General features: G+C 45.1%; 2 protein-coding genes across 9 annotated transcripts in view; one reads left to right on the top strand and one right to left on the bottom strand.

The window, feature by feature from the left end:
- Positions 1-5,392, top strand: part of MORC4 (MORC family CW-type zinc finger 4) — a 63,939-nt gene extending 58,547 nt beyond the window's left edge. For 6 of the 8 annotated variants that reach the window (XM_030939652.1, XM_010373552.2, XM_030939655.1 and 3 more), the window contains 3 exons: positions 1,368-2,058; positions 2,352-2,635; positions 2,935-5,392. In XM_030939652.1, the coding sequence (XP_030795512.1) occupies positions 1,368-2,058; positions 2,352-2,635; positions 2,935-3,088 (1,129 nt within the window). In that variant the 3' untranslated portion in view covers positions 3,089-5,392. The remainder of the gene's footprint in view (positions 1-1,367; positions 2,059-2,351; positions 2,636-2,934) is intronic. The other 2 variants (XM_030939653.1, XM_010373553.2) reach the window with 1 other exon arrangement.
- An 8,370-nt stretch (positions 5,393-13,762) lies between these two features.
- On the bottom strand, positions 13,763-16,575 carry CLDN2 (claudin 2). The gene has a single exon (XM_010373551.2). The coding sequence runs from the start codon at positions 16,438-16,440 to the stop codon at positions 15,748-15,750; it is 693 nt and encodes a 230-aa protein (XP_010371853.1). The 5' UTR covers positions 16,441-16,575; the 3' UTR covers positions 13,763-15,747.
- Between the last annotated feature and the right edge of the window lie 9,170 nt (positions 16,576-25,745).

Raw genomic sequence — 25,745 nt, forward strand, 5'->3', positions numbered from 1 at the left:
TGTATAAGATTACGAAGGAGAAGAAACACAGGGTCAGAAGAGAAGATAGTTAAGGACAGAACCCTTAGAGGTGGGAAAACGAAGAGAAGGCAGATAATATGACTGTAATGGCTTTTCACAAGGCTTGGTTGTTGCTATTTAGTATTATATACTTTTCCTTTATACCTGCCAATCGATTGTTTGCTGTCTTCTTCAGTACCACAGCTGAATGGGCCATCACTAGTAGTCCTTATACATCTTCAAAGATGGATACAGTTGTTCTTACATAGGTCCTAAGTCCTTTTGCTTTTACCTAAGGCTAACACGAGAAGATCTATTAAGATGGCAGATCAGTTGTATATCTGAAGAACATATGGGCATTATAAGAAGCTACAGTTTGGTTTGTCTTACAGGTGTTCTCAGAAAATACAGAGAAATATGGGCAGCCTTGAGGTAGTATGAGGTGGCAAATCATGTCTGATGCTTTCTCATTGAAAATTTGAAAGTTGATTTTATCTTGAAGTGTCTTGGTTATCCAGAGAGAGGGCAGAATAGTTGTAAGGATAAAAATGGGGTTCCCACCCTGCTGCACGATTAAAAATTGCCAATGGATTTCTCTGGTGCCAGTTGTTTAATTAGTTCTTCAACCCCTAGTGCATACAGCAGCCAGAAATGGAAGGTGACTTAAGGCCATCATCATGGACTTTCCTGCAGAACTCAGGGAGTGTCTGCTTGTGCTTGAGCACGAGAATTCTTTGTTACAAGGGGGAAATGACTTGAATTGGCTGATTCACTTTCTTTGTTTCTGAATAGGCCCTTGTGATTCAGTTAACTTTTACAAGTGAACTGGGGGCATTAGCCACAATCCAGTGGGCTGGTGAAAGAATTGTGTGGTTCTGCTGCAATATAAAAAAAAAATGTACATAAGTATTTGATACTGGAAGGCCTTTGTGACGCTGTAAAATTAATGAGTTGGCACTGTTCTCTGCATACTCCTCTAGGCTTTTTATGGCCTTTTTATTCCATTCTTGTGTTAGGGGATTTGGGGTATGTGTTTTTTGTCTTCCTTCTAGACTTGCATCTTTAGGATACTTCTAAGTCAGGCTGGTTGCAATCTTATTTTTAGAATTCTTACCAAGGTCAGCCTAGTCCTATTATATCCAGATGCTGCCCATTCACATCTTTCAACTTCACCTCTCCCTTAATACCAATTGCACTGGTGAAAGAGTTGAGGCTTGTGGGTAAAGTTGTATCCCTAACCTGAACTTGTCTGTGGGTAACATCTAGAGCCGGTCTGAATATGGGAAGTTTGAGTTGGGGCTCCATAGGATCAGAAAATACTTAACTTGTACTGTGACAGCTTACAATTTAATTTCCTCTCCTTGCAGTAAGTACAAATGGATCCTAGGTGAAGAACCAGTAGAGAAACGAAGAAGGCTCCAGAATGAGATGACAACACCTTCTCTAGATTATTCCATGCCTGCTCCTTACAGGAGGGTAGAGGCACCTGTTGCCTACCCAGAAGGGGAGAACAGCCATGATAAATCGAGTTCTGAGAGAAGTACACCACCATACCTTTTCCCAGAATATCCAGAAGCAAGCAAGAATACAGGTCAGAATAGGGAGGTTTCAATTCTGTATCCAGGGGCCAAAGACCAACGCCAGGGGTCCCTGCTTCCTGAAGAATTAGAAGATCAGATGCCAAGATTGGTGGCAGAAGAATCTAACAGAAGTAGCACAAGCATAAACAAAGAGGAAGTGAACAAGGGACCTTTTGTAGCTGTTGTTGGTGTTGCCAAAGGTGTTAGAGATTCAGGAGCTCCCATTCAGCTGATCCCTGTTAACAGAGAGGAGCTTGCTGAGAGACGAAAAGCAGTTGAATCCTGGAACCCAGTGCCTTATTCTGTGGCCTCTGCTGCAATCCCTGCTGCAGCCATTGGGGAGAAAGGAAGAGGCTATGAGGAGAGTGAAGGTCATAATACACCAAAGATGAAGAACCAGAGAGAGCTGGAAGAATTGAAGAGAACCACAGAAAAATTGGAACGTGTTTTGGCTGAAAGGAATTTGTTCCAGCAAAAGGTTAGGGTAATACCTCACCACTAGGAATAAGAGACCACTGTAACCAAGAGACCGGGATGTTGGTGCCCTGATTGTTTAATGTTCTGAGGCCTTTAAACAAAATACGCCCTTGAACTATTCTGTGGTGTGTTTCAGATAGAGTAACTGTAGTAGGCTTCCTGCCCATTTTAGGGTATTGAAAAGGTCCCTAAGTAGAGGAATATGTATAGTGGAATCACAGGATGACCATATGAGGAATGGTTTTGGGCATGCTTTTTTGTGGGGTCATTGAATTTCTGTTTCTTGGACTGCAGGTGGAGGAGCTGGAACAGGAGAGAAATCACTGGCAGTCTGAGTTCAAGAAAGTCCAACATGAATTGGTGATCTACAGTACCCAGGAGGCGGAAGGCTTGTACTGGAGCAAGAAACACATGGGTTATCGCCAAGCTGAATTCCAGATTCTGAAAGCTGAGCTGGAAAGAACCAAAGAGGAAAAGCAAGAGTTAAAAGAGAAATTGAAGGAAGCAGAGACACACCTGGAAATGCTGCAGAAGGCTCAGGTCTCCTATCGGACCCCAGAGGGAGATGACCTAGAAAGGTTAATTACTAGGGTTTAGTTATCAGCTTGTGAGTGCTAATGGGAAGCATCCCTCAGGACCCCCTGTTATTGGCCATAGACAAAGGAGGAAGCCTTAATTTACAGGCCACCAAGAATTGAGTAATTACTTAGAAAGCTGCAGCCAGTCTCCCTGTGCTTGGTGGTGTGCTTTCTTCTTTCTAGCTAATGAAAACATAACTGTTGAGAAATGTGGTTCCATTTTGAAGGGGCTTCATTTTATTCTGTTGGTTAATGACTCCATGTCATCTCTTCTCCTGCCCCCTCACTCCTTCATACAGGGCTTTGGCAAAGCTTACGCGGCTACGTATCCACGTCAGCTATCTCCTTACTTCTGTCCTCCCTCACTTGGAGCTTCGTGAGATCGGGTATGACTCAGAACAAGTGGATGGGATCCTGTACACGGTGCTGGAGGCAAATCACATACTGGATTGAGCACCAGACTGTATACCCTTCGCTTCTCTTCTGTCTCTTCTCTTTTCTCTCCCTCCCCCACATCTGTGTCTTTCTTTCTCTCTCTCTCTCTCTCCCTCACCTTTATGCCTTATATAGAGAATCTCTGTGTCAATCCTGGCTCATAATCAGTCTCCTTCTTATCAGTTTTGGTGTGGAGAAAGAGGCCGGTTTAAATAGACTTTCAAGAGTCTAGGAATAGAAAAGCAATAGTCACCAAGCTAGGTGACCTGAAAGCTTTAATTTTCATGACCTGGATATATGGTCTATTTTATATCTTTTTCTGAAATGGTTTGTATTCATTTAGGTTAAATCAATCAGCAGATATTGGGTCCGGTATACCAGGTGTTTTGGGGGTAAGCTAATAAGTATAACTCATGTTTGCAGCCTTCGAAGATGTAACAATCTCGTTGGAAACATAAGACATACATCACATTATACACAAAAGTGTATGATATGTACAACTGAGTGGTACAGATATGACATGGAAGATCTGGGGGAGGAAGTTCAAGGAAGGCACCACACCAGAAATGGGACCTAAATTAAGGCTTAAAGAATGAGCATGGCCACACTGTCAATGAGTGTTCTTTAGGTGGTAGGATTATGGTTGATAGTTTTCTTCTTCCTATCTTCCTGCCTTTTTCAGATTTTCAATATTAAACTTGTTATTCTTACATTGGAAAAAATAAATTGTTTTTAAAAAGATCAAGTAGGCTTGGATTTGAATATCAAATGAGAGATTATTTGAAAATATAAGGTAATGTTATATTTCTAATTTATATTAAATTTAGCATTACCTCTGGAAGAAGAAAAGCATAAACAAAGACGTGGAAAAATTTGGAATGTGAAAAATGTGTTTGATAGAAGTGGTGGGTTGATGTAAAGGGAACTAAGGTTACATCATGATCTGTTCACCTGCTTTGGTATTTGCATTTTAATAAGGGATTCTTGAAAAACAAACCTATAAGGCTCAAATTAAAAAATATATTTATCATCAAATTAATGGGATTTCGGGTAGTTAGGGAAGTATTTTAGAGTGGAATCTATCTGATGTCCCCCAGAATACACCTACTCACTCTTCAGGCTAGTGCTGAGTGAGGGGTAAACCTCATACTATCAGAAATGGTAAAACTTACTCTCTTGTAAAAGGAGACATTGTATTCATTTCTTTATTGTGTTTACATAGCACATACTCTCCAAAGAGTTCAGGATACTTTTCAAAAGACATTGAACAATGAACACATAAAAAAATACCAACAGTAAAAAGTAGGAAGTAGAGAAGAAACAATCAAAGGAAGGTGAGATCAAGCAGTGGCAAAAGGATTAGCTAGTCCAGAGGAAATGTCTTGGATATTCATTCTGTTTCTCCCCCACAGAGTTACTTCAGAACACTTTTCCAAATTAATTTTACCTCCTTTTAAAGGGGGTTCATAGTAGATATCCCAGTGAGACTGCAGAGAATGAGGGGAGGCCAGATCCAGGCTTCATCATTAGAATGAGTACTTAAAGATATCCCCCTTACCTTCCACCTCACCCCAGCTCTTGCTTGCCATATGATTAATTTTCATGTTAGACATCTGGATTATGATAGTCAAGGCCACAGTTGTCTAAATGTAAAATAGTACTGAGGGAAGAGTAGCACATTCCGACATTCTCTCAGTGAGACTTATTCATCAGATGGGGGCTGTGAGCGGGTGGGATTTCACACAGATGAATGGGAGTCTGCTGGAGGAAAAAATTCAGAGCATTGAAGGTTCTGCCTGTGTGAGTGTTTGTTGGCTGAATGAAGGGACGGAGTAGGAAGGAGGGCAGGCAGTGAGGCTTTAAAGGGAAGAAGGTAGGAAATTTGAACTCTTCTTTCCTAGTGCTTACTCTCAGCCCATTCCCTGGTTTGTGGTCCTGACCCCACACTGCTTTTTCCAGCACCACTGTCTGTGTGAGTCCATTCACTTCAATACCAGAGCTACCTCTTTGTTTCCTATTTACTACAAAGCCATACCAGCATGAGATCTCGTTGATAGTGTTAAATCCCACTGTGGAAAAATTGAAAAATAACTCCCAGCCTTACCAGAGGTTATGATCTAGTGTGGAGGCAAAAGATACTGAGAAGAAAAAAGCAGGTGCCTCCTCCTGGCTTTCCTGTTAGGTTAACATAATCATAATTCCCCTTTAAACTGTCTCCCACATTTGTGTTTAACTTTCCATTGCCATGATCAACATTTAGGTTATTACCTAAATAACTTATTACCTCATGCCTTGATTATCTAAATAAATTCTTAGATGGCCTCCCTTGCCTCCTGTTCTCCCTCCTCAATCCACCCTACTCGGTGTCACCAAATTTTGTTTTTTAACAACTTCGTCAGGTCATGCCTCTGCTCAAAGACTTGCTAGTGCGTTCCCAATTGCCCACCTTGTATAGTACAAATTCCCTAGGATGGTGCTCAAAGCCCTTTGTGATCTGGCTTCAGTCACCCTTTCTAGAGTCATCTAGTAACATTCCAGATACAAGCCACGTTCTGTCTCAACTGAACAATTTTCCAATTTCTGAGCATGCTTTAAGATTTCTCCCGTCTCCACCTTTGCAGTTTCATTCCCTTTACCTGGAATGCTTTCCCTCATCATCTTTCCTTTGGCTCAAATGCCAACTTTTTCCTGTAAACTTCTCTGATTAACCCAGCTAGACAAAAAATTTCTCTGTGAACATTTAACTTTTCAAGGCTTTTATCACAAACATCTGTGTCCTATCTTCCCTATTAGAAAGCTCTAGATTCAAATATTCAGCTGCCTACTTGACATGTACACTTAACATGCCTCATTAAAAATAAGCAGTGATACACCCTGGGGCTGTTCCCTTTCTCCCAGTTTTCCTCATCTTAGAAAATGGCACCTCCACCCATCTAGTTGCTTAAGCTAGAAACCTGGAAGTTATCCCTAATTTTCCTCTTCTCTCACTCCCTACATCCAGCCTGTCAACAAGTCTGTCAGTTCTACCTCCAAAGTGTGTCTTGACTCTCTTCACTTTTACTATAGCTACCTTAGTCCAAACCGCCATGATCTCCCGTGGGTTATTATAACTCCTAGCTGGAGTCCTTGCTTCTACTCTTGTTCCTGCAGTTGTCTATAGACAGTGATTTTTTTTAAAGTAATAAGATCACGTGATCCCCTGGTTGAAGCCCTTAAATGACTTCTCATGGACACTTAGAATAAAATCCAAACTACTTACAGTATCCTGCAAGGCCCCTGCCTACTTGTACTTCGTCTCTTGTGACCCCTCTTCATAATACCACTTTCCCCCTGGCTCACTGTAGTCTTCCTATGGACACATGCCGAGCTCTTACCTCAGAGACTTTACCCTGCTATTCCCTCTCCCCAAACATACTTTACCCATACTGCTCCCTCCACTAGAATGCTCCCATCTCCAGTATTAGCATATAGCTGATTAGTCCCCATCCTTCAGGTCTTGGTGTGTCACTTCCTCAGACAGGCATTCTCTGGCAGCCTTTTGTCTCTGTCTTCCCTATTATGCTATCACTGTTTCCTGTTTTCCTCAATTCATAGCACCTCACAATTTATCATGATATATTTGGTCATTTGCTTTCACTCAATAAATATTGGGTACCGACTATGTGCCTTGTGATATACAGTAGTGAACACAACACACATGCTCCCTGTCTGCCTCCCTCACTAGTAAGTTCCATGAGGGGAAGGGCCATGCCTGTTTTTGCCAACCACTGTATCCTAGAGCTTATCATAGTACCCGGGATCTAGGAGGTAATTAGTTAATGATGGGAACTGTGTTTTGTTCATATCTTCATCTCCCTCAGGGTCTTAAAACAGTACCTTGTTCATAGAAGGGGTTGGATAAATGCAGTATGAGTGAGGTAGATGACAATCCTGGACATTCAACTTGGAAAATGAAAGACTGAGATATTAAGTGCTGTAGGTTAGAAGGGGCAATCAGCATGAGCTGCAGTGGCCTAGTGTTTCTCTTTAGCTGATCTTTGGTATGGGTAGGTAGAAAGGCTACCAAAGGAGAACAGGAATGTAGGTATTCTTTACTACAAACATTCTGAATCTTTTTAGAGGTTCCCTGGCATGCAATTTTTAAATACTGAGAACTATAAAACATAACCAGGAGATGTCTGTAGAGACCAGATCTTAAGAATGAGAACTAAAAGGAGAAAAAAACATTCTGAGGAGGCATCTGTTCACTTTTTCCAAGAGTGGTGATAGTTTGTATCAAGAGAAGAGTGGAGCTATCCTCAAGAGAAGAGTGGAGCTATCCTCAAGCAAAGAACAGACAGAACAAGTCTCTAGGAGACAAGTTCTGGGCACTAGGAGGTCGATGCGTGCTTGTTGGATGAACTTGTTGGGCACCTGGTAGAGGGTTAGACCAGGTACCTTGTGGCCCCAGGGAACAGGAGAATTTGCTTGCCCAGGTTTAGTGATTGCAAATTATTTGGGCTAACAATTCGGAGGCAGAGGCTTAATTGCAAGCTCTTCATTCCCAGAGGCAGTCTCCATATAGAATGTCTTTCAGAATTCTGTATATGAATTCAAACCCTTTTCTATAGTACTGTATTAACAGTGAAGCACAGGGGTCTACTGAGGAATGCCAGGTGTGAGCTCAGGCTAAGTCAAGTGTAATTTCCTTCAAAGAATGACTTACGCTTTGTGAAATGGACATCTGTAACTCATGACTTCTATTAGGCAAAGGGGGCATTAAGGAACTATACTTTCTGAATCAAAACTTAGAGAACATGTTTGGATAATAAATTAGATAATTGAAAGAAGAGCTGATTTAGTCTTATGTATGTGAAAGCTTTAGTTACCAAGTGAGACATAAATGGCATTCATTTTCTAATAGAAAATAAAATCTTACAAAAGAAATTTTTTTTGTTACTTGCCCCCAACCCTAAGCCCAAAGTTTTGATGTGATTCACCAGAAATTCGCAACCCAATTTTAGATAAAACTGTGCAAATGTTTTGGGTGCTTTCAACATACCAAACACCTTCCATATATCTGTCCATTGTGCCCTCATGTAGGCAAGATGACTTTAGACAGAGGCTCAGGAAAGTGTTGCAGAAGGTCTGGTCTTCCAGATAGGCCCTGGAAACCTGGAAGGATTGGAAAGCTGAAGATGTGTGGGGAGGGTTTTATAGGTATAGGGAAGAGTAAGCAAAGTCACAAGACTGGGTGGAGAGTGAATACAGAAATACCCAAGAGGGTTTGAGAGAGTAGATTATCTAGTGTGAAGCATAAGGAACAGAATCAACCAAGGGCTGGGAAACGCCAGCAAGAGGGGCTATGCTAAACCTGCTTAATGAATTAGGATGAAGTAGCTGTTGAAATCTCTCCAATTGTCCCTAAATTTGGGATGTTAACCGCAGTGTGTAGTTACCTTGGACTGACCTTTTCTCTAGCAGTGCGACCTGGTTAATCATGGTTCTGTTCCAGTCCACATGGTCACAGATCTGGATGAGAGCCACCATTATCCCTTCCCTCTCCAACTTCTCAGGTCTGCCTTTCCCCTGACTTCCCACATTTTATGAGTGGAAACCCATCCAAAGTCTTCAAGATATTTGAACTTTGGGAAGAATCTTGAGAAGTTTTGGCCTGGGAAAGACCATTCCCTTGATAACATGGATCTGTGGCAGAAAATACACTTTTCTGCCCCCGTTCCCCAAAGACACACATTTTGGTGTGGCTTTGACCCTACCTTTAGGTCGCCAGTCTACTTATTTATTACCCATTTGTTAGTACGCACTGTATGCCATGACCACACTGAGAGGCAGCTCTCATCCACATTGTATGGATGAGGAAACTGGATTGTAGAGAATTGAAGTGGCTTTCCCAAGGCCATCCAGCTAGAGTGCAGAGGCAAAATCCAAACCCAGATTCATCTGACTCCAGAGCCCAAACTCACTGCCTATTACACCATCCTGCCTATCTTGAAAATGATTACTCTTGTCTTCTTCCTTTTAATAGGAAAATGCTAAAACCAGCCCACACTAACAGCGATTTCCAAGGAAGACAGTTTCACAGTCCCACACAATGTTTAACGGCCCTCATGATCAGGAAATTGTTCACTTATATAACGAATATCCCTCCAAACAACATGGAAATTCATTTCCCCTTGACTGGGTTTTTCACTCACAGCTGTCACTTGGCAGCTTTCCTGATATCCACACAGCCATCGAGATCCTATTCTTACACTCCGGGAGGTCTTGGACTTGCTGGCCTCTGCCCATGGGTGTTCTCACTGGTTGCTTTGAATCCCCCTCTCCAGACAGTGCTGAGTTGGACAAGTCTCTTGGGGAGTGAGAAAGTGACACTTAAGAACATATTGGTTTATTATTACACACAGATAAGTAAAAACCATACAAGGTACCTCTGGAATTGCCAACAGGAGGATGGCACCACCTTTCTCATCCTGTCTGCCTTTTCCTTGATTTGTATCTTGCTTCCATTTTTAAGCTGTTGAATCATTTTGGTAAAGGGTGTGTTACTCAGAGAAGTCCCCTTCTCCCCCAAATTGCAGTGTCCATTGTTTCTGAATTTTGGTTCTATTTTTTAAACCCACTGAACTCATCTTTTCTGGCTCCTTTTAGGCTAAACTGAGAAACTAGTGCAAATGCTGGTGTTAATACCTGATCTGTGGCTGAATGTGTTTCTTTTCCCAGCCAATATATTTGCTTTTTTAACCAAAGTGTTCAGTGCCTTTAAACCAAGGGAATAGGGTCTTCACAGTATCATCAGATATATCCCTCTGTGGGGGATGCTGATCCATCCTCTTGTGTTCCATTGGGCATTTCCAGACATAAATATAGGTAAAGAGGCTGCAAAGAGCATCTTCTTTTTGTAGGTGTGTGTGTGTTTGTTTTGAGACAGAGTCTCGCTCTGTCACCCAGGCTGGAGTGCAGTGGTGCGATCTCGGCTCACTGCAAGCTCCACCTCCCGGGTTCATGCCATTCTCCTGCCTCAGCCACCTGAGTAGCTGGGAGTACAGGTGCTCACCACCATGCCTGGCTCATTTTTTTTTTTTTTTTGTATTTTTAGTAGAGACGGGGTTTCACATGTTAGCTAGGATGGTCTCGATCTCGTGACCTCGTGTCATGATCCCAAAGTGCTGGGATTACAGGCGTGAGCCACTGCGCCCAGCCTCTCTTTGTAGTTTTTGTTTAACTGGCCTTTCTCCTGAGCAGCCCACACAGAACTTGGTCAAATATCACAGACTCCGAAAGCACTGGTGGAGAATAGGAGCTACCACTCAAATGCTGGCTTGTCCGCCACACTATTCGTACTCGTTTGGCATCTCATTTCACATCCCATTAACCTCTTTAGTATCTTTTTTAAAGCATGTGAGTGTTCTCAGTGTTATCTCCACAAGGTCATGAGAATTTTCAAACAGAAACTTCTTCAAAACTCCCGAGGAGGTGACCCGTAAAGTGGCGAGGCCGCCATTCTGGAGGAATAGGACTTCAGAGAGGACAGGAAAGCAGCAGCTCTCTCCTAAAATGGACCAGATGATGTGCCCTTGCATGGTGGCTTCCTGCTTTGTCAAGCTCAAAGGCTGCTGCTTGTCTCGGGGGGTGATGAAGCCCAGAGCAGGGAATTTTAGGTGAGAGTTAACAAGAAATTCCTGAGCTGCAGTTCCCAGGAAAGTGGTGGGCTGTGGGTGGGAGGAAGTGGTCAGAATATAGCCTCTGCATTACTGTGCCTGTTAACAGCCTGTTAATATTTTATCAATGATCACATCACAGCATATAGTGAGCCACCACTTAGGGCAGAAGAGAGAGATAACCTGCTAGACTTCCTGTTTGAGGTTCTTTTCCCTCTTGAGATAACAGAATTTCTCATCAAAGCCGGGAGCCGCTTGAGCAGGGAGACCAGTCTGGGTGAAGGCCAGGCTTCAGCTAGCTGAGGAGAAGCACATGCACTTCCCAGCCTGGGCCTCTGTGTCCCAGAGTGGGCTGCTGCAGGCATGAAAGAATCCCCTGTCCGTGGGCCCAGGGCTGAGTGGGAGGGAACAGAGTTGGCCCTACCAGGCCTCATCACCTTCCTTTAGCACTAGGCTCTTCTCTTGCCTGTCTCCCTTCTCCCACACCTGCATTTCTCCTCTGGTCCATAGACAGAAGGCCCCTGGCTACCTGAATGGGCACTGCTTGTGCTTCCCCCAGCAAGTTCCAAAGTCTTGTGCAAGAGAAGGAGATGAGGGAGGAGAGGCTGAACCCCAGGGTCACTCCTTTTAAAGTCACATAAGGGTCTTGTGAGGCAAACTCAGAAGGATTCCGGATTAGCTGCACAGCATATCCCTGCTACCTCCTTAGCACTGCCTCTCCACCCGATTGCTCAATTTCCCAGAGTCCTTCCATTGCAAGAAGCAGTTTTCATCATGCTTTCCCCAAAAGCTCATGTAGTGGCAGACCCTCATTTCATATGGATTGTAATTTAAGGGGACTTACAAGACTATATTTATCAGCCCTTGATACCCCTATCTTATGTCACTTTTGTCATGTCTTTCACAGGACAGCCCATATGCTGCCTTGTACCACAGTTAGGTGTCCATGTCTTATCTCCTCTAGATGAGCTGTCAGTTTCTACAGGGTACAAACTTTACCTTGTTCACTCTCATCACCCTCAAAGCCCTTTGCACATTTCCTGACACACAGTAAGAGTTCAGTGAGTGTGGGCTGGCCAGCAGATGGCTGTTTGAATAGCGGGACAAAGGTCTTTCTGAAAGTTGGAGCTTGCCTTTCCACTAAGAAGCCAGTTTCAGTCCTTCCCCCATTAATGATCACATAGCAGTGGGTCACTAGGGCTCCAAGGGGGAGAAAATATGAGTCACGTTATTATCAGAGGAATGAGAAATGGCAGAAACATCTCTCCTTGTGCAAGGGTCAGAGCAATGGAGGCTGGAGCATTAAACATAGTGGCCTTCACTATCCCCTAGGTGTGTGGCTCCTCTAAATTACTTTATGAGGGAAGGCAATGGGGTGAACTGAAAAGTGTTTGCCCTGGACCCAGGAGTCGGGAATATTTCTAGGAAACTACTTAGAGCAAATCCTATCTTGCTTAACCAGCTGGAGGGAACAGTTGCTCTTTGTTAGGTCTTCCCTGGCTTTTCTGGTTGAGGATGAACTTTTAACTCCTTCCACTGAAACTTCCCAGATTAACAAATGTAGGAGGATCCCTCAGGCCAGCCTCCTTCTAAGATGAAGGGAAGCTCTGTGCTCTATATCCAGCAAAGGCTCTTATATTCCAGTGACTGACAGGGACACGAAGCCTGCAAGAGTTTGAAGAGCAATATGTCCTCATACACCTTCTGAGACCAGAATGCTGGGCCCATGTTGCTGTGAGAACTTCCTAAGCTTACGTTCAAACTCTGACACTGTGACCTGAGTGATATTACTCACATATCTGAGCCTCCATTTTGTCTCTTGTGAAAGACCCACTTCACTGGAGTATGTGGAGAATGCAGTGAAATCAGTGGATCTGCAAGTGCTTTAGCAGCCAGATGGTAGGTCATCAGAGCCCATACCAGATTGCTGCCCACTCAGCATAGCAGAGCCAGCAAGGTAGTTTTATCTTCCAACCTCCAGTGGCCCCCAATCAAGAGCTCTGGGGTTCCTGGTGCCAGACCAGAGACATGACTTCTTGTTAAGTTTTTATCCAGGGAGCCTTCTCTCTCTCCCCTTATTCCTGCCTGCTGCCATTCCCTCTAAATGGATTTGGATGCTGACATTCTAGTCTCTGCACCAAAGAAGGCTCACTTCAGAAGTGCAAGGGTAGTGTCTGATACAACAGGCTATGTGCTGAGGCCCTCTAGATCCAGGGGCTGGTTAAGCTGAATCAGGTAGGGCCCCATTATTGTTAGTGTTGCCACAGTGAACACCCTTATGAATGGGGCTTTGTTAATTCCTAGTGAGGCCAAATCATTGGTCTCCCGAACTGCCACACCTTCAGAGTTAGGGGAATTGGAATTGAGGTATTGTGTCTTACTCAATGTAAGCCTGGCATCCCCCTGGTAGAGCAGCTAGCGGGGCCCAGGCTGGCCAGCATAGCAGGAGAGGGCAGTTCCAGGTGGTACACTTGATGATTTGCCAGATTGTCCTCATGGGCGACCAGGATTGCCTGTGTGCCCTCCTTGTTACCTGACTGGCTGTGAGTTATTTTCCTCAGGCAGCTTAGGGACCTCTAGAAGGCTCTTCTATTGGCTGTGAATAGTGTGGGATCAGCAGGGTCCTATTTTGGCAGTCAGGAGACTGAGGAAACTAACACTATCTTTGTGGCCCTGGGAAAATCTATTTACTTGTGTGGGCCTTAGTTTCCCCATCTGCCAAATGCAGATGATTAGATCCATTTCACCTTCCTCATGATAGTGGTTCAGAGAATGAAAGGAATAAATACATCATCATTTAGCAAACAATTGAAAACAATTGTTATGAAAAGGAAAGAGCCCTGGGCAAGTTGAAGAGGTTGGAGTTGCCTTGGGGAGGAGATTGTCATGCTTTCTAATTATTTCTAGTAAGGTCTAGAATTGTCTATCCACCCTGTGGAAAGAAATGCCAGTTTCCACCCTCCCCTCCCCTTAGGCGAAATCCCTCGAGTTTTACTTGCCCATTCTGGGCCCCTTTTAATCAGTAAGACAGTTACTCAATCAACAAGTGTTTATTGATCACCTAGTGTGTGCCCGGCACTGTTACAGATACTCTGGGGGAAACAGAGAGGTCTAGGATATGGCCCCCACCCACCGAAGGGTTTACAATGTACTTGTGAGATCGGACACACACACACACAAATAATGATCAATCAAAAATTGTGAATACTAAGCATCAAGAAGCAATTTATACATTGAGGGTTGGGGGAGGGAGGGGTAGGAGAGGGATGGAGTGATCAGAGAAGGCTCAATGAAGTAGGTGATGCCGAGGAAGTTCTCCAAGCCTGAAGAGGACTTGGCTAAGGGAAAGGGCCTTCTAGGTTGGGAGAGCAGCTGGAACATGGACAAGAAGGTGGACATGTGAAAGGCATGTTACAGACAACAGATGGGCCCTCTCTGCTGACACTGAGGTTCGAGGAGGTGTGCTGAAATTTTTCAGAAGCCAGTCATGCCTAGACTGGTGAGGGAAAATACTTTGGTGTATGACTGCTCACTCCCACTCCAGGGTAAAGGGAACATTTTCAGACCTTAGAGGTGGAACTGTCTTCCTGGGAACCATTCTCCACTCCCACCTCAGCTATAATCCCAGGCAGCAGTGCAGCTGTCACTCAGATCATGGACACAGCACCGTGGGCATGGATATGCCATGTTGGAGCCCTTAGATGCCCTCTAGCCACTCTGGAACATCTTCTGATGGACAGTGGGGGAATCTGAAGGGACTTGCTTGGTGCTGTGGTCTTTCAGAGGCTCTGTAGTACTCTGTGGGTGGACCCTGGGGGGGGCCTGATCTCAGTTGAGCTGATTTTCCATTACGCCTGAAGACTTTCTAGGGGGCTGCCTCTCGCTCGCAGAGTAGAAACACCCACTGGAGCCTCCGCACACATCCACCTGGCTTCTTAGATAGCAAGGTTCTTATTCTTTCTTGGCCACCACCAAGGAATGGTGTCTTCCTCAGTACCCCACAGCTCCCACACTGTCATCCCCCAGCCAAGGGCCATCCCTAGAAAAACTGGTTTACTGTTCCTAAGGAAACCATTGTCTATAGCCCTTAGCCTTGTGGTTTAGGCAAGAGGCCAGGTCAAGTGCCCCAGAGTGAGGCAGGGGCTTCAGCGAAAGTTGTGATCGCAGCTTCTGAGGCAGTTCCTCAGTGGAGTTAGAGTCCGCTGCCACCTGAGCTTTCCACCAGATCTTCTTTCCTTTCCTTGTGCTTTCCTCAAGCCGCAGGCTTGATCCCCAGCCCACAAATATGAGAGAATTCTGGAAAGTGCTCTGGGAAATGGGTTCTGTTTTTTTGGTTTTTTCATTTTTAGTTTTTTAAGTGTCCCAGGCTGCCTTCCTGTCCTCCCATCCTGCATCCTGCATCCTGCTTTCTGTTCCCTGGATACCGTGGGATGGTTTTATTTCAGTTCATGCACAAATTAGTCTGGATACTGTGGAGTCATAACGAGAGTGGGATGGAGGTTCCAGGACCAATCAGTTTCTTTGGAGGGAGGCTTGAGAAGTAGGTTAGAGCAATGCCCACAAAAGCCACTGCTTCTCCTTCCCATCCCCAGCAATGAGCTAAGAGCCAACCTCAGCCAGAGAGAGGGTCTTTGATCACAGAGGGTCAGTCAGTGGGATGTGATTAGTGGGTTTGGGGATGGAATCCCAGGTAAACCAGAAGGCAAAGGGATCCTCTGAGGCCTGGCTTAGGGTAAGGGGATAGGGTTTCAAGTTGAGGGTTGGGGACTCAGGGCAGGGGAGTGGCAAGGTGAGGAAAACAGAAAGGCTGGCATGGCAAGCATCCTTGGCAATTCAACCTGCATACTGTTACACTAGCCCCCATTTCTGCCTTTGCTCAATCCAATGGCCAAAGTCAGTCTATCCTCAGCAGCACCTTCTGACATGATCCAGTGGTAATGTCCCTCACCTGTGGCCCTAGGGGTGCTGTCCACTGTTTTTCACAGACCCAGCCACCCCCCAGCTCTGGCCCCTGGTTCTTCACACATACCCTGTCAAGCTGTAGGAATTGAACTCACTCTTGACTTTGGGAAGTTGACCAGGCCTTGGAGAGCTCCTTGTGGCAAGAGGTTGGGCTTGGTAGGCATTGTAGTAGTTGGAGCGATTTCTCTGGGATGAGCAGGAAAAGCAGAGGATGATTCCAGCTATCAGGGAGAACAGGGAAGAAATAATGCCCAAGTAAAGAGCCTCTCCAATCTCAAATTTCATGCTGTCAGGCACCAGTGGTGAGTAGAAGTCCCGCAGGATCCCATGAAGATTCCAGGCAACAGGAATGAAGCCCAGGAGGCCTCCAAGGATGAAAAACACTCCACCTGCTACCGCCACTCTGTCTTTGACTCGGGATTCCTGGCAGAAGACTGTACATCTCATGCCCACCACAGAGGTAATGCAGGCCAGGGAGGAGATTGCACTGGATGTCACCATCATGGCCTGGGCAGCCTGGATGTCAGCAGGCAGGCCCAGAAGGGTGCTATAGATGTCACACTGGGTGATGCCTGTGCTGTGTGTGGCACACTCCATCCAGAGGCCCTTGGAGAAGCCGACTGCTGTCACAATGCTGGCACCAACGTAAGAACTTGTTTTCCAGCTGGGAAGCAGCATGGCAACCAGTGTTCCCAAAAGCCCCAGAAGGCCTAGGATGTAGCCCACAAGTTGGAGGCCAAGAGAGGCCATGGCAGATCTCTCAGTAGAAGCGTCTTCAGGGACTGCTCCCTTGTCTTCAGGCTGAAGCTCTTGCTCCTTGGACACCTCTAATCCCTCATTTCAGAGTCTCTCTGCCAGGCTGACTTCTTTCCTCCTTACAAGTGTCTGTGGCTGGCCACAAGCAGGCTCAAGAAGGCATCTAGAAGACCTAAAAAAATCCATAAACCAGATTAAATATTGACCAGAAGCTTATGAGAAACCAGAAAACGCTGGATGCCTTTTGACCTTTGTTATCTCTAGAAATAACACATGAGAAAGGAAAAAAAAAAAAAAAACTTTGAACGTGGAGCCAAAATGTCATCGCCTCCTGCGTAGGCACATGCCTTAGGTTGGCAGCTGGACAAAGCCAGGAGCCAGACAGGTGGCTGCCTTCCGGGAAGGTGATGATGGCTGTGGCGGTTGTGGTGGCTGTGTTAACTCAAGTACTAGTCTCCAAGGCCTGCTGTTTTATACATTGCCAAGCAACAGTGCCGCAGGGCCCCTCAATTGCAGACTGAGGTCAAACTGCAGACTGCATCAGGAGAAACAGATCCTAGAATGTAGCCTTGGACTCCAGCTTATTAGAGGCCTCTTGAATCTCCAGGGGCCTAGAGAGTAGTGGCCTAGCCCTGAATCATTCTGCCCATGTTGAAAATCTACTCCAGGGCAGATGGGGGTAGGCAGCAAAGCCTTCTGTCCATACTCTGAGAGTTCAGATCCTCCCAGCCATGCCCAAATCCCCCTCTGCAGCCTAGTCTAAGGCCTCCTGCATGTATAACATGCCCAGACATTTCCTGTCCAGTCTCCTAAGAGATGCTCCCATCATCAGCCTCTTGGATGATGAGGGAGCACTCTGGAACAAGGGTTCCAGGACTGAGAGGGAGCCTTGAAATTCCCTGGGACATCTGTTAGGGGGACAAGAGTCTGCCACGGAGGAAAGGGAAACTGCTCTAGAATATAGGGCTTTGCATGAGGTGGGTATCTGAGTCAATGCTTTGGAATCTCAGAGCCATATAAGATTTTGCAGTGTTCAAGGAGCCCCCAGTGTTGCCAAGATTCAGGACACTAAGGGTCAAGGGTACACCTCCCTATTCTCTATAAGACCCTCTGACCCATTGATTTTTCTTTCTTTCTTTTTGAGACAGGTTCTCACTTTGTCACCCAGACTGGAGTACAGTGGCATGATCTCGGCTCATTGCAGCCTCGATCTTCTGGGCTTAAGCGATCCTCCTGCCTCAGCACCCCAAGTAGCTGGGACTACAGGAGCATAGCACCACACCTGGCTAATTGTGTGTGTGTGTGTGTGTGTGTATGTGTGTATGTATTTTTTGTAGAGACCGGGTTTTGCCGTGTTGCCCATACTGGTCTTGAACTCCTGAGCTCAAGAAATCCGCCTGCCTCAGCCTCCCAAAGTGCTGGGATTACAGGCATGAGCCACCGTCTGACCTAACCCACTAATTTTTCAACCCACCACGATCTGGCTATTCCATTTTAGCCTTCTTCAAGATTTCTCTTTCCCTACTCAACTCTTAAATGTGAGTATTCCTCAGAAGTCCATCCTCTTCTCAATTAACACTCTGTCCCTGAGCAAACTCATCTTGCCCCCATAACTTAATCTACTACCCATCCACTGACCCTCCAGATCTGAATTGCCAGGATAGACCCTTCTGAGCTTCAAGACTGGCAGAGCAATCACCTAGTCAGAATCTCCACAGGGAAATCTCATAGACATCTCGAATTTGACATGTCCAAAAGAGAACTCATCACCTCCCCCATGCAGCTTTCCCAAAACAGTTCTTCCCTGGGTTCCCTGTGTTCACTGAATGATACTTCTATCCGTCCCCTTGTGCCAGACCAAAATCTGGAAAGTGATCGTTGGCATCTTTCTTGTACTTACCTCCTGCATCCTATAGTCCCTATGTCCCACCAGTTCTACCTTATGAATATACCTCAAATCCGTGGTTCCTTTGTCTCCATTTCCACTGCTACTTGCCTAGTTCAGGGTTTCACCATTCTTTTTTTTTTTTTTTTTTTTTTTGAGACAAAATTTTGCTTTTGTCGCCCAGGCTGGAGTGGGGTGGTGTGATCTTAGCTTACTGCAACCTCCACCTCCCGGGAGTGATTCTTGTGCCTCAGCTTCCTGAGTAGCTGGGACTACAGGTGCATGCCACCACACCCAGCTAATTTTGTATTTTAGTAGAGACAGGGTTTCACCATGTTGGCCAGGCTGATCTCGAACTCCTGACCGCAAGTGATCTGCCCACCTCTGCCTCCCAAAGTGCTAGGATTACAGGCGTGAGCCACCATGCACGACCTCCTCATTCTCTTTCACCTGGATTATAACTGGTCTTTCTCCCAATTCATTCTCCACATCATTGCCAAGGTGATCTTTCAACATATTGATCTGATCAAGTCACTACTCTACATAAAGCATTCCAATAGCTCCCCATTTGCTAAAAAGTAAAAGTCCAAACTTGCTTGTACTCCATGATCTCTCAAGCTTCATCTCTTGCCCTTTCCCTCCTCATAGTCTATACTATTGTGGAACTAAATTACTTCCAGTCTTCAGTCATGCCATGTGGTCTTTTGCTCCCAAATAGAAATAGAACAGAATGTTCTTTGCAGAGTGTTAATGTATTCTTCTTCCTCTGTTTAGTGCCTTCTCGTCTTTTAGGATTCAGTGCAGATGTCTCTTACTCTAGCCTGGGTCAAGTACCCCTCCTGTCTATTCTTACAGTATCTTGTGTTTACTTCCATCATAGTAATAATAATAATAATAGTAACACTTATGTAGTGTTTCTTATGGGACCATTATAAGCACTTTTTACATGCTAACTTATTTAATCATCACAAGTTTTCTTGTGGTAGGCACTAATAATCCCTATTGTATAGATGAAGAAACTGAGGCAGAGATAGTACATTTTGCATTATGTTGCAGTTTCCTGTTTAAACCCTTATTCTTCCCTATTAACCTGTGAACTACTTGAGGGCAAGACTGTATCTTACTTATCTCTGTATCTCGTGTGCCTTACACACTGCTTTACCCAGAGCAGCAATTCAAAAACTATCTTCTTAATGAATGAATGAAGTTGGCAAAGAGGTTTGAGGGGCTCCATATGACTAAAATATAGGGACTTCCCAAATGAGTCAATAACGCTTCGGTGTAAGGGTCATTGAAGTGCTGCCCAATGTTGGGAAAAAAGAACGAGAGAGAGATGGGGGATCAGAGGAAGACATAGGTAAAGGGGGAGAGAGAGGGCAGAGCTTCGCCATATATATAATGTATATTATATATATATTTATAATATATATATTTGTGGAATATTTCATCTCTTCAACCAAATCCTAACAATTTGAGGGTGAAAAAATATATATTAAATGTCTGTCATGCTTCCACAGCATTGGGCACATGATTGATAGTCAATACGATTCATCAGCATTGGAAACACCAATGCCAGTGTTGATGTAAAGCACTGCAGAGCAGGAGCTGATAAACATTTGATGAATGGAGAGAGACATAGTTTGAATCTCACCTCTGTCACTCATTAACAAGTCTTTCTTGACATTGGTTTCTTATTGCTAACCTTGGCACAATTGTACCTGTCCTGATCATGACTGTGCATCTCATTGAGGCCTTCAGTGCTGCTTGGAAATCCTTCTACTTCTCCCTGGTAAGCACCCTTCTGATGACTACTTCAAATATTTACTACTACTTTTTGAGCTCCCTACCCTACCTCCTCCCTGTGCAGCTGTTACTTCTATCTTGATCATTCTCTTTGCAGTCAAGATCCTTAAGCCATTCATTATTGATGTCTCCACTTCTTCACCCTCCCACTCACTGCTCAGCCCTCTGCAGTCTGGCTTCCATCATTAGCCCTCCACTGAAAATATTCTCACCAAAGTTATCAACTCTTTTCTTGTTCCAAAATTCAATGATCATATCTCTGTCATCTCATCTTGTCTCTCTCCTTCATAAAACTATCTTTTCCCTTGTTTTCTGTAGCACCATTCCACTTTACCTACTTCTCAAAATGATTCTTCTAGTTTTCCTTTATAAGTTCCTCTTCTGCTGCTCACTCTTTAAGTCTAACTATCTATCTCTGCCCCTGTAGCCTCCTCAGGGTTTCATCTTGACTTCTAGACGGCTCTTCTTATCCTTCACATTCTTCATAGGTTATCTCATCCACTCTGTCTCCATGCCAGTGACTCCTGAATTCATACCTCTGCCACAGATTTCTCTCCTGAGCTCAAGATTTGTGTAGTTAACTGTTACTTGGAATGGCCCTACTTGAATGTTTTAATGGCCTCAAATTCAACATTTGCAAAGCTGGAATCATCTGCCCTTTCTCTCCCCATGCCCAAACTGCTCCTCATGCAGTGTTCCTTACCTCACTGGGGCCATCGCCCAGTTAATAACCCAAGCCAGTCATCCTTGCTTTTTCACCTCTTGTTGACATATAATTAATTATAACGTACCATCAGGTCTGCCTTCAGAAATAGACCGTGAATCCATCTACTTCTTTGTGTCGCCACTGCCCAAACCGTAGTTCAGACTATGCAACCATTGTTTCTTGACTATTTGGAAATCTCATAGACACTTCAAATTGATCTCTCTAATTTCACTTCTGCCCTAATCCTGCATTAATGAATTACCCACCCAGTAGTCAAAGATCTTTGTAAAGTTGAAATCAAATTGTGACTCTCACCTCACCTTTTGCCATGCTTAAAAATCTTCAGGAGCTCAGCCGGGTGCGGTGGCTCACGCCTGTAATCCCAGCACTTTGGGAGGCCGAGGTGGGCAGATCACGCGGTCAGGAGTTTGAGACCATCCTGGCCAACATAGTGAAACCCCGTCTCTACTAAAACTACAAAAATTAGCTGGGCGTGGTGGCGTGTGCCTGTAATCCCAGCTACTTGGGAGGCTGAAGCAGGAGAATTGCTTGAACTGGGAGGTGGAGGTTGCAGTGAGCCGAGATTGTGCCACTGCACTCCAGCCTGGGCGACAGAGCAAGACTTTGTCTCAAAAAACAAACAACAACAACAACAACAACAACAACAACAACAAAATCTTCAGGAGCTCTTAAGTATTTCAGGATGAAGTTCAAACTTGCTAGCCCAGGAAACCAGGAAAGCCCTCCATTATTTCACCCCTGCTTTTCTTCACAGCCTCATCTCACACCATTAACCTCCAACCTCATGCTTTATGCTCCTATACATACACATATGATCCAGCCAAACCTAAGCACTTGAATTTCTCTGACTTTGCCTTTCTCTGTGTGTCCAAGCCCATACGCATGCTATTCTACCATCCACCATTTGCTTGGATAATTGCAAATCATCTTTCAGGACACATCCTTGCCTTGAAACCATCCTTGGGCCCTCCCTGCTGCTCACCCAGGCTGGGTTCAGTACTTTTCCCTTCTTCCTCCTATTTGTATCTGAGCTTTCAGTGAGAATTGGTGAGATACCTTGAGGTTTTCAAGGGGAAGACCTACTTACTGCTTCCCAGAGGAGCAGCTCCTGCTTCAGCCTTCCTGGGATGGCAGCAGAAGACCCAAGCTTGAGTTTCTCAAGGGAATCAACAGTGTCCCCAAGAGGAAAGCCTCTCCCCAGGGCCTGTCCTAAGTAGTAGTAAGTAGCAAGTATTTTGGGGTGAGGGAGAGGACAGAGTCAAGAAAATGCCATTACTGAGGCTTAGAATCTCTAGAGTCTGACTTGACATAGCAGCATGCCCAGGCAGGAGGAAGAACAAGTTATTGAAGCTTATTCGAGTGGCAAAAATGGCCCCATGCAGGGGCGGGGGGCATGGGGTGATGGGTTCAGCTTTCCACCAGGGTTAGGAAGACCAGTTAAATGGCAAATGGTTGGGTGGTGAGCCAGGCTGGATTCAGCCAGGGTTTTGTTTGTCTGATGAGCAGTAGAGGTGAGGGCAGACAGGGTCCTGGTGTTGGAATCAAAAGATCTAGCTTCTTGTTGTGTCAATTCTGCCTGGAACCTGTTGAGGAAGTCCTATAGCTTCTCTAGGCCCTAGTTTGTCATCTCCAAGATTTTGAGTCTCAAAGGCACGGGGACAGGAAGCCACTTTGACAAATATAGAAGACTGAAGAGCTGTTATTAGAAGCAGCCAGCTTTAATAGAAACCTCTCTTTGAGGGATCCTCCTAGAAGTCAAGTACTGGCTGTTCTGGAGGTACAGAAGACTAGGCCTTGCCAGCTGAATTTGTCTTCTGGGCATGGGGCCAACATACTCCATGGCCCAAGGACTGGGCAAGAAAGTTTAACTTAGGATCCTTACTTAATCTTCCCTAGTGGGGGGATTGGAGCTGCAGGAGAGGATTAGGAGGGTCAAGATTGACCGCAGCTCCTGACTTAACCCCTTCTCACCTGGGCACTTTCCCTGCTATTCTCCCCATCTCTTGCTCCAAGAGTCTTACGCGTGGTACTCTTTCTTTGGCAGTACCCTCCTAAGAGTACATGGGACAGGCACTTGGGGTTCCCAGGCTCAAGGAAGGAACTGATGTGGCCTTCTGGGGGTGATGGTGGCCACCACAGCCCTCTTCTGTCAGTCAGCCTCATTTCTCCATCCCTTGATCTCGCTGCCCCTCATAAGAATCTGAGACACTTGCCCCCTTCTCTGAACCGCACTTCCAGCTGCCAAGGGCACTAGTATGTGGCAAAGCCATTCCCTCGAGGCTCTACTTTCTCAAAAGTTTGTCCTTAGTGCAGTTCATCTTTCCTTCTGCATCAATTGATTGACGGCAGTTCAGAGAATTGCAACTGGATTGAGAGATTTTCTAATTGTTTGAAAAGGAAGTTGATTTTTGTCCTGATCATCAAAGTAAAGCATTCTCACTTTAGAACACTGGAAAACACAAAAAGGCAGAATTTAGAAAACAAAAATCACCTACAATCTCCCCAGGCATAAGTGCTGTGAATGTTTTGGTTCCAACTTCATTTTCAGAGAGGGCACTTGAAGAGAGTAATGCCTCAGTCCAAAGAAGGAATTTCTAATGACAGACTTGCAGACCAGTGGGGGAGAGTTATTGAAGGGCTTCATGGGGAAACTTTATGATTTCACTTAGGAACCCACCTTCTGTTACCTCCCTGAGCCTTCGTGCCAAGGAGGGCACTGGAACTGGCTGTGAGGGAGTGCCCCTTCTGCCCCTCCTCAGCCCCCTACACTTAGGCAGAGAGGTAAACTGTGGCTCCCTTCCTCCAGTTTTTATCCCAGTCCTTTTAACCCCCCAAACCAGAAAATATCTGATTTGGAGAGTGCTTTCTCTGGTCCTGAAGTTTTAAAGACTAGAATCTTTGTGATAGCTTTGAGGAAACAAATACCACCAACCCAAATGCCACTGGAGTTTCCCCTCCCACACCCTTCACTCAGAAACCCAAAGTGGCCCAGCCTGGCTCCACCATGGGGTGAATGGATAGTGACTAGCAAGGAAGAGTGCCCACCTCGGTGAATTTAAAAGGCAGCAACTATATCAGGATGGAGATACTTACAGGGCAGTTCTTTGCAGAGCCTTGGAGGGGGAGATGCCCCTGGAGAGGAAGAAAGGGATCCTGAGGGAGGGGAGCGAAGTACAAAGGGCCACGGGCTGAGGTGATAAAGGATTTCTAATCGTTAACCACAGCTTTGCAAAATCCATCTGCAAATCTGAGCCGTGGGTCAGAGACTTATTATAGATCAGAATTAAACCCCTGGAGGCTGGGAAAGATTGAGGTACTTTAGGAAAAAAAAAAAAAGGTTTGGTGGGTTGTGTGTGTGTGTGTGTGTGTGTGTGTGTGTGTGTTTTCTGTCAAAAACTCCACTCTAGCTGGGCTTTTGTGTGGTGACCTCTGTGAACCCAGGAGAGGTCTTGTGGGGAGGGGGATTTGGCCCAAGAAGGAATTCAGAACATTCCAGCTTTGAGGGTGGTGAGAGGAGGGGGCTCTGTCCCGCCAATTAGGTGTCCCTGGCTAGCAGCCCTGAAGCCCGGTGGGAAGTAAGCTGCATAAACACAGTCCTGGTGAGCCAGTGCCCAAGCAGCCCTGCATGGCCTGCAGCCCCACAGACTTTTCTACTCAGCATGATTCTCTGGCAGGCCCTCAGCCCTACCCCACCCCTAAGGTTGGTCCCAAGGCTCAAGGGCAAACATGGGTACTGTAACTTCAGACTCAGTTCAAAGAGCAGGTCCTACAAGGTGGAACTGAGTAGGCTAGCATAAGGACAGGGCTCTCCTTTTTACCACACACGGCAGTGCCATGCACTATGTCATTTAAGCCTCTCAAAAATGCTGTAAAGGCCAGGTGCAGTGGCTCACGCCTGTAATCCCAGCACTTTGGGAGGCTGAGGCGAGTGGATCACCTGAGGTCAGGAGTTTGAAAACAGCCTGGCCAACATGGTGAAACCTCGCCTCTACTAAAAATACAAAAATTAGCTGAGCGTGGTGGCACACACCTGTAGTCCCAGCTACTGGGGAGACTGAGGCAGGAGAATCACTTGAACCCGGGAGGCAGAGGTTGCAATGAGCCGAGATCACACGACTGCACTCCAGCCTCGGTGACAGAGTGAGACTCCATCTCAAAAAAGCAAAGCAAACAAACAAAAATCCAAACAACAACAATAACAACAAAAACGTGCTGTGGAGTAGTAGAGTGCAGTGACTAGCTTTACTCTCCCAATGCAAAAAAGCTTTCTTGTTTTTTCTAAGTAGAAAAATACTAGATGCTATTGAAAAGAATTCAGAAAATGAACTATAAAGAAGAAAATAGAGGTCCTCATAATGCCACCAGCCAGCGATAATCATTGCTAACGTTTTGATGTAGAAGATATCGATGGGATTTGTTTTATAAAATTGAATCACACTATACCTACAATTTATGTAACCTTCCATCATTTGTAAATAACATATCATGGACCTATTTCCATGTCCATTAAAACACAGAACTACATCATTCTGTCATGGCTGCACTGCATTCTATATATAAAATATGATTTATTTTAATAACTACTAGATATTTTGTTATTTTCATTTTCACTATAACCTAGCATCTTTGCACATAATACTGACAAAGTCTTAAGAATAGAATTGCTAGGTGAAAGAGTGCATGTTTTAAAGGCCAATACAACATATTACAAAAATAGGGCAGCCATTACTATTTCCAGATGAGGAAACCTAGGCCCAATGAGATGAAAAGAGTTGCCCAACATCCCTAGTTGAGCAGTAATAGACCTGGAATCTAGGTCTGTAGATGTCTAGCTTGGCAAACTTTGCGATGTACAGCACCAACTCCCTCCCAAGGATTCCCATG

This window comes from Rhinopithecus roxellana, chromosome 10 (genome assembly GCF_007565055.1).
Source record: "Rhinopithecus roxellana isolate Shanxi Qingling chromosome 10, ASM756505v1, whole genome shotgun sequence".
In the NCBI taxonomy this organism is placed as follows: domain Eukaryota; kingdom Metazoa; phylum Chordata; class Mammalia; order Primates; family Cercopithecidae; genus Rhinopithecus; species Rhinopithecus roxellana.

Bases quoted from the DNA above. Each gene is read 5' to 3' on its own strand.
- CLDN2 (XM_010373551.2), bottom strand. From the start codon at position 16,440: ATGGCCTCTCTTGGCCTCCAACTTGTGGGCTACATCCTAGGCCTTCTG.